General features: G+C 43.3%; 1 protein-coding gene across 1 annotated transcript in view; it reads right to left on the bottom strand.

Annotated features, from left to right (window-relative positions):
* Nucleotides 1-3525: 3525 nt before the first annotated feature.
* EIF4EBP2 (eukaryotic translation initiation factor 4E binding protein 2) overlaps nucleotides 3526-9090 on the bottom strand; it is a 36397-nt gene continuing 30832 nt past the window's right edge. The window contains exon 3 of the mRNA XM_077259154.1: nucleotides 3526-5490. Coding sequence (XP_077115269.1) covers nucleotides 5459-5490 — 32 coding nt within the window. The 3' untranslated portion in view covers nucleotides 3526-5458. The remainder of the gene's footprint in view (nucleotides 5491-9090) is intronic.

The raw sequence follows: 9090 nt of genomic DNA, 5'->3' as shown, positions 1-9090 counted from the left end.
ACGCAGCAGTGAAAATCCCAAAATACATTTTATTTTCCTCTATATGTGGTTCCCTTTTCATACGGCTGACTATGGAGTTCAGATTGTTAAAGTCTAAATAAAAAGGGTTGTTTTTTTTTTTTCTTTCACATAATAGAAAATAGTCCTCTGAATTCAATGGAGAAGAGTAGCAACAATTCTGGAAATTTAAAGTCCAAATAAAAAAAAGAAAGACTGCGCTCTCTGGAAGTGCTCGGGAGCACGTCCTGTAATACATATTCAGTCAAATGTACTGTTTTAATGGTATCAGGCATTCCTCGTTTAACAGCCTCATTGCCCTGGAGATGCAGAGTGTGTGGATGTAGGTGCTGAGCAAAATAGCCAGAAGTCACAGACAAAGAATGGACCAAAGGTCGAGCATACACGCCACTGCTCCATTCAGGACTGGTCTCTGCAAAGTCCCGCTCTCAGGATCATTGGGGGGGTAGGGGAACAAAAGTCAGACCCTCAGATCAGCAACTTATCCCCTATCCAACAGAAAGGAGGGAACTTGAGATTTTCTGAAAAACCCTGTAATGAAACTAGGACACAGGTCTCCATTTAACACCTACATCCATGGGTTCCGCAAGTGAAGAGCCATTTAAAAGGAGTCATCACATCAGGCAGCATTTCCTGTTGACTGGTTCACTTTAAAAATAAGCATATTCTACATATCAAATTCACAAGAAACCACAGTCCATGGGCAATACATACTAGTAATGTGGGCATGGCTCCCTATACTCCCCTCTCCATTTTTACAATTATTGAATTCAGATTAACGTGAAAGGCACTTCCTAAGGCAATAAATTCCCAATCTTTAAAACAAAAAAAAAAAAAAAGTTTTTGCTCCCAAAAAACCTGTCTAGTTTATAGGGGTTTTAAAAGTATCAGCAAATATTCAGCTGACTGGAATAGATGCACACCACAGGCATGGCGGTACTGAAGAGCAGGCCCCCATACTCCTACAGATTATGCTGCTTTTTAATGGTTGATCCATTTGTTTTTTTCCTGGAGATAAGCTGTTGCTAGAGGAATCTGTATGGGGGAGTCCATGTAGCCATCTATTGTGGGGCAAAAAAAATGGGTTGTCTGGTCTTCAGCTGAAAGGCTGCAGACTTCTGAATCCTTACAGTGTGTGCACCGCATGCTCTGTCAGGATTCTCCTGCATTGCCAGTAAGGGTGGGCGTCACGTGCCGACTAGATGTGCATGGCCTCACCCAACACAACTTAAATGAGTGAGGCTGAACACATCTAGTCGGGCTGTGGCCAGAAGCATGCAAATCATATACTTGTGATCATGTAACCCCCCACTCTTACCAGCAACACTGAAGAATCCTGACAGCGTGTGGTGACACACTAAGGATTCAGAAGTCTGCAGTTCTAGTGCCTGCAGACTTTCATCAGAAGAACAGACAGCCACTTTAAGTAATCGTTCTTTTGTGATTTCCTGCAATTTGATGAAATTTGTGTAATTTTTGCTTCTTTCAGAAAACCCCCGTAAGCCAACTATATGGACATGCAGGTCATAGAAATCTGAATAAAATGTCATCTGCAATTTAAGGTCTCATTCTAGAGAAATCCACAATGAGCTGCCCCCATAGCTTATTTTACATGAAGTGGGGCGTTACCGGCGTGACGTGTAAAGGCCGCTCTCCTGATCTCACTGCAGAGCTGTGTGCGACTATAACTGACAGCTGCAAGTTCCTCTCAGCTTCCATCAGACAGGGCTGCAATATTGCTGCAATACCGCAGAGCTGTGAGCTGCAGCGAGTGTTTGTAGGACGACAAAGTTCAGTTCTACTGTCCTATGCTAGATATGTCTCACACTGGCAACGCCTCCATTTATTACAAATAATCCCTGGAGGCAGATTCTCATACAGATCAGTGTCCGGACCATATTCTGGAACAGCTCGTTTACAAGAAAAACATGGATTTCTCCTGAATACGACATCGGATCGCAGATATTAAGGCATCATGTTATTCAGCTTCCTGCGACCTACATGCCCATATATACGACTTAGGAGGGTTGACCCTACTTACAGATTCCCTTTAAAGCAAGTGGATATCTCCTGTGGTAAATAAGCATTCCCAAATTTACAACCAGTGCCATGTTCTTCCCTTCCTCCCCCCTCAAGTATTAAACCGGCAGGAAAAAGATTTCAGCTTTCCTCGGTAAAGAAACAATGCCTATCCTAGCATAGTAGAGCAATTTACTGGCAAACGTAGTTCCGGTACATGAGCTGGAAGTCAGTGTCAGCGCATGCACACTTATGTTTTTCGGCTTTGCCCACAGCTGGGCAAAGTATACTGTGTAGGCGCATAAGGCTATGTTTCTGAGCAGGCGCGAGATGTTTCACGGGGCAAGAGGCATTATCTATGATGTATGACGGCGACCAACAGCCGATGGGTGTGATGTAGAGACCCAAAACCACGCCCATCGGACTGGACTGAAATTAACATACAGCGTAGTACATATTAAAAAACGTTTTTGTGAGTATACAAAGGGAGTCAGGGGGTTCTATAACGATGTAGGGAATGCATAGTAGACGCTTAATAAGGTGATTTTTTTAGCTGCTATGCCATAAAACTGGTGACAGATTCCCTTTAAAAAAGGGAACGCGTCACATGAAAAAACACGATTAGCCTGCAGATGTATGGTTAATCTGTAGGATAATAGTGTTCGGAATCTGTCGGCACCCACCTTTAGAGCCCCGCTGCCAGGAGAAAATGAACTTTATTCCTACCGGCAGCGTTCGGCTTCCTGCCATATTCAATCACCGCTCTGTGTATAGAGAGCAACGGGGGGCAAGATTACAGCCGCCACTCCATATACACAGATCAGTGACTGAAACCGCGCCAGCATCAATCCTATGACTAGAAGACAAACGCGGCCGATGAAAAACTGGCAGGATCTGAATGCCATTAACCTGCAGAATAAAGGCTTTTTTTTTTTCACATGACAGGTTCATCTTAAAGTAGATTAGTGGCAAGTATTATGCGGGTGTACGATTCAAGTGGACAGGACAGGTGCATGGTACACGCCAATCATGCAGACATCTTGGCAGATACAAAAAGCCACAGCGTCATCTGTGCCACTCACCTCCAGAGATGCCAGACTGCAGGAAAGCTCACAGGACAGTTTCCTTTAATGTGCCCACACTTCTCACTTCTGCCCCATTTAAAAGGTACAGAATAATTGAACTTTCTGTAAAAGCGCATAAAAAAACAAAACAATTCGGAATGTGATCATAAAGTGATCATTACAATGGGGGAGTAACATACAATTATTTGTTAAGTCAACCTAATTTTTTTCTTCTTTTTTAATTCAGCAGTCTAGAGGCGTATAATGTGTCCTTCAGTTTGCTCACAGTTTTTAGCGCATGTTTCTTTGAGCAGAGCCCAGTCATTCACATTTAGATGATAAAACAAAAACACTTTCAGTTTAGACATGTATGAATGTTCGCTAATGAACCACAAAAGGAGAGACCAGGCCAAATACAGCAAGCTTTGTTTGGTTGAGTTTTAATAATCCACCTCTTAAAGCATCCCATGAAAAAGAGAATTCCAAAAAGAAAAACATGGTGTAAATGTAACCAGGGGCAACATGTCAATAGCCCACTATAGAGAGTGGAACGGCCCTCCGTGCTAGCTCACCCTTTATACAAACTCTTAAAATATCATTATAAAAAGGTCTCCAATTCAGATGCAAAAAAAAAAAAAAAAAAAAAAAAAAGATTGTCCACAGTTTAGATTGTGTTTTTCTAAATTGTTGGGGGCAGGAAGAAGTTTTAATTGCAGAAACAGAGAAGCACTTGACGCAACGTTTATTAGCACCTAATGATCATTTCAGTCCCATACATCAACTAAAACTTGATCATGTTTGGCCAATACATTTTGCTTTTAATTCCCCGCCAACAAAAATAGTAACGATAGCATTGTTTTTGGACACTTTGGTGTTAAGTTGAGAAGTGGTTTAAGGTAATGCCAAACAGATCATGAAAAAACGCTTCTACAGACTGGTATCAAATATTGTCAATTTACAGCAGATTACTTTTTTGTACAAAAGACGTACGAACCATAGTTTTTATTTTTCTGCAATTTAGAAGCATCTAAATGCCGCTCCGCCTTAGCGCGTCAGCCAATTTGAAATGAACTTTATGACCCTTTAGAGGTAAACCTCAGGCTTGGCTCAAAACTCTCTTGATCTATGAAGTGCCATGCCAAAATAACAAGTAAAGGTTATAGGGCATGACCTTGTATTAGAGAAGTCACTATGCCAATCTGAAGTTACGAAAGGTGTTCAACCCTCTCTTACACACCGCAGATTTCTTGCCTCGAAATAATTGATTTTTAAGCAGAAATCGACATTGGGGATAAATTTAATTATCACATGATTCGCCAAGTCAAGGCCAACCAAACCAGTAATGGACATGGATTGACGATGAACTTCCACAGCAGGCAGCGTACACATGTGCCATCTAACGGAGGACTATAATGTAAGACTTCAAAAGGGAATATCTTTAGTGGCTTTACAAGAAGATAACCAGGCAAGAGACAAGACATTACAGAGTTATTCCAAGATCACAAGTTATCCCCTAGCCATAAGATAGAAGTATAAAACCTACTGACGTCTTGGGTATCCAGAATCACCAGAACGCCATCTTGAATGGAGCAGAGATGTGCACGCTCAACTTCTGCTCTAGTCAGTGTCTATGGGACTGGCAAAAATAGCTAAGTGTTTGCTTGTCTTTCTCTGGCAGCCTCGTAGACCATGAATACAGCGGAGGTCGTGCATGTGCAGCAATGGTCTATTCCAGTCCTTGGGATCACTGGAGATCTCAGAAGAAGGACTCCCAGTCAACAGTAGGTCATCCCCTATCGCAGGGTATAATTTGTACTTTTGGAAATAACCCTTTAAGGTTCCTCATTCAACAGGAGACTTTTTTGTTGGGTAGATTACTGAATGGGAATTCAAGCCAATACATTACAAAGAAACTTATCCACTATGGCCTGGGAATCTTTCCAAACCATGGGGCAAATCTTTAAACAGGACTTTGACAAAAAAAAAAAAAAAAAAAAGTGGGATGTGTGAAAAATAAAATGCCATTCATGCCACCCATAGTTCACATGTATTTGCAAAGCTACAGTACAATTTTGCAAACTGTATTTATTCCCACTTGCCAGCTTGAAGCCATTCAAATCAGTCACAAGTCCCTTCACCACCTCCACACTTTATTGTAGCTGAGGTGGGATTATTCTTGGGGGGTAAAAAAAAAAAAAAAAAAGAAAAAAAGGAGCCTAGTTGCGTTGACCTTTGGCACCTGGAAGGACTGTTTTCGAAACGCATTAGGAACGCCGTTGCCCGTTTTTCATTAAGTGATCCTATAGGCCATGTCAGGTACACGCAAATTCTGAGTGCTTGCCAAGCATCGGGGAGGGTTAGATGTCCATTTCAAATTGAGCATCCTCACCTGAAGAAGACAAAAGGAGATCATGAGACACGAAGTCACGAAAACTGTCAATGCACATACTGGACTACAAATCTAGAATTCTATACATAAAGGAGAGTAAGTGATGCATACTTTCTTACAATGACCATTAGCCAAAACTTTCAGTCCTAACAACATCAAATAAAAAAAAGAGAATCTTATGAATTTGGCAACACTTTTGGTATATAATACCAAAACATGTGTTCCCAAATTTGTAAGTTTTTATTACTTTCTTATATGAAAGACAAACCTTAAAATTTGTTAGCGATATAATTATAAGGTTTGTTTTTCATAAAAAAAAATTAATATTGGGAACATATTTGGTAATATAAGTTATACACCATATATACGTTATCACATATGCATACATACACACTTTATAAGGGAAGAAGAAAATATATATTATATAAAACATTTAAATATATACCGTATATACTCGAGTATAAGCCGAGATTTTCAGCCCAAATTTTTGGGCTGAAAGTGCCCCTCTCGGCTTATACTCGAGTCATGATCGGTGGTGGGGTCGGCGGGTGAGCACTGTCATATACTTACCTAGTCCCGGCGATCCTGTCGCTCCCCCTGCCTGTCACACTGTCTCTGGGTGCAGCAGCTCTTCCCCTGAGCGGTCACGTGGGACCGCTCATTAGAGAAATGAATAGGCGGCTCCACCTCCCATAGGGGCGGAGCCGCCTATTCATTTCGCTAATGAAGCGGTGCCGGTGACCGCTGATAGAGAAAGAGGCTGCGGCACCGAAGACCGGCAGGGGGAAGGAGCGGGACGCCGGGAGCAGGTAAGTATGACATATTCACCTGTCCTCGTTCCACACGCCGGGCGTCGCGCCATCTTCCCGGCGTCTCTCCGCTCTGACTGTTCAGGCAGAGGGCGCGATGACGCATATAGTGTGCGCGCCGCCCTCTGCCTGATCAGTCAGTGCAGGGAGACGCCGGGAAGATGGCGCCGAGGAGCTGCAAGCAAGACAGGTGAGTATGTGTTTTTTTTTTTTTTATTGCAGCAGCAGCAGCTATGGGGCAATGGTGCAGAGCACTATATGGCACAGCTATGGGGCAATGGTGCAGAGCATTATATGGCACAGCTATGGGGCAATGGTGCAGAGCATTATATATATGGCACAGCTATGGGGCAATAATGGACGGTGCAGAGCACTATATGGCACAGCTATGGGGCAACGGTGCAGAGCACTATATGGCACAGCTATCTATGGGGCAACGGTGCAGAGCACTATATGGCACAGCTATCTATGGGGCAATGGTGCAGAGCACTATATGGCACAGCTATGGGGCAATAATGGACGGTGCAGAGCACTATATGGCACAGCTATGGGGCAATAATGGACGGTGCAGAGCACTATATGGCACAGCTATGGGGCAACGGTGCAGAGCACTATATGGCACAGCTATGGGGCAACGGTGCAGAGCACTATATGGCACAGCTATGGGGCAACGGTGCAGAGCACTATATGGCACAGCTATGGGGCAACGGTGCAGAGCACTATATGGCACAGCTATGGGGCAACGGTGCAGAGCACTATATGGCACAGCTATGGGGCAACGGTGCAGAGCACTATATGGCACAGCTATGGGGCAACGGTGCAGAGCACTATATGGCACAGCTATGGGGCAACGGTGCAGAGCACTATATGGCACAGCTATGGGGCAACGGTGCAGAGCACTATATGGCACAGCTATGGGGCAACGGTGCAGAGCACTATATGGCACAGCTATGGGGCAACGGTGCAGAGCACTATATGGCACAGCTATGGGGCAACGGTGCAGAGCATTATATGGCACAGCTATGGAGCAACGGTGCAGAGCACTATATGGCACAGCTATGGGGCAATGGTGCAGAGCACTATATGGCACAGCTATGGGGCAATGGTGCAGAGCACTATATGGCACAGCTATGGGGCAATGGTGCAGAGCACTATATGGCAGCAGCTATGGGGCAATAATGGACGGTGCAGAGCACTATATGGCACAGCTATGGGGCAATGGTGCAGAGCACTATATGGCACAGCTATGGGGCAACGGTGCAGAGCATTATATATATGGCACAGCTATGGGGCAACGGTGCAGAGCATTATATATATGGCACAGCTATGGGGCAACGGTGCAGAGCATTATATATATGGCACAGCTATGGGGCAACGGTGCAGAGCATTGTATATATGGCACAGCTTTATGTGGAGTATCTATGGGGCAATGGTGCAGAGCACTATATGGCACAGCTATGGGGCAACGGTGCAGAGCATTGTATATATGGCACAGCTTTATGTGGAGCATCTATGGGGCCATAATGAACGGTGCAGAGCATTATATATGGCACAGCTTTATGTGGAGCATCTATGGGGCCATAATGAACGGTATGGAGTATCTATTTTTAATTTTGAAATTCACCGGTACCTGCTGCATTTTCCACCCTAGGCTTATACGCGAGTCAATAAGTTTTCCCAGTTTTTTGTGGCAAAATTAAGGGGGTCGGCTTATACTCGGGTCGGCTTATACTCGAGTATATACGGTAATATAAACAACTGAACTGTTCTACAGCAAAATTAAATACAAAAACAGCACTTTACTAATTTTAGCGGTGCTGAAAACGAATAGGATGCTTAAATTGATGACTGGATCTAATTTTCAAGATCCAGAGGCGGCTGTGATTACTTATGACACCTTTCATGCAGGCTTATAGAAAAATTGTGTCTTTATTATTTCATCATGAGTACTACATTGTTGGTAGCTAGTCTAATATATCATCTATTTAGTCTTAAGCCTTCAATATTCTATCATCTTAAAGTGACCAATCAAAAAACGCCAACAAGTGGCAAGTTCTGCTTCAATAGAAGTCTTCAAACAGTCACCATCTGTCTGATGGTTTAGTGACTCCTGAATTGAGACACGATGACCCTGGAGGTCCCTTCCAACGCTAACATTCTATGATTCTATGAACTCTGCTCCGATGACCTAATCCTAATCACAGTTGCATTACCTACTTTTATAAATGCTCTCTGGGTAAGGTATCCAGCTTCTTAGTAGTGATGAGCAAATATACTCGTTACTAGAGATTTTCCGAGCACGCTCAGGGGTCCTCCAAGTATTTTTTAGTGCTCGGAGATTTAGTTTATCGCCTCAGCTGCATGATTTACAGCTATTAGCCAGGCTAAGTACATGTGGGGGGTTGCCTGGTTGCTAGGGAATCCCCACATGTAATCAAGCAGGCTAGTAGCTGTAAATTATTCAGCTGCGGCAAAGAAAACAATCTCCGAGCACTAAAAAAAAAAAAAATAAATAAATAAAAATACTCGGAGGACACCCGAGCGTGCTCGGGAAATCTCAAGTAACGAGTATATTCGCTCATCACTATTTCTTAGCATATTGACATGTTTCTGTATGCTTTTTCATATGCCTCGTTCTTGCATTAATGCAGTTAGATTTTGCTACATACGCGGCAAAGTCACTTTTGTGTCACAAAGGTGAAAACTGACCACCATGATAAGTAAAGCCTACAAACCTGTATTTTGGCTGCAGAATTGGAGATCAGGGCAAGAGTTGGGCTCCACACATATG

Source organism: Ranitomeya variabilis, chromosome 4 (assembly GCF_051348905.1).
Source record: "Ranitomeya variabilis isolate aRanVar5 chromosome 4, aRanVar5.hap1, whole genome shotgun sequence".
Taxonomy (NCBI): Eukaryota; Metazoa; Chordata; class Amphibia; order Anura; family Dendrobatidae; genus Ranitomeya; species Ranitomeya variabilis.
This window is presented reverse-complemented; position numbering and strand designations above follow the sequence as displayed.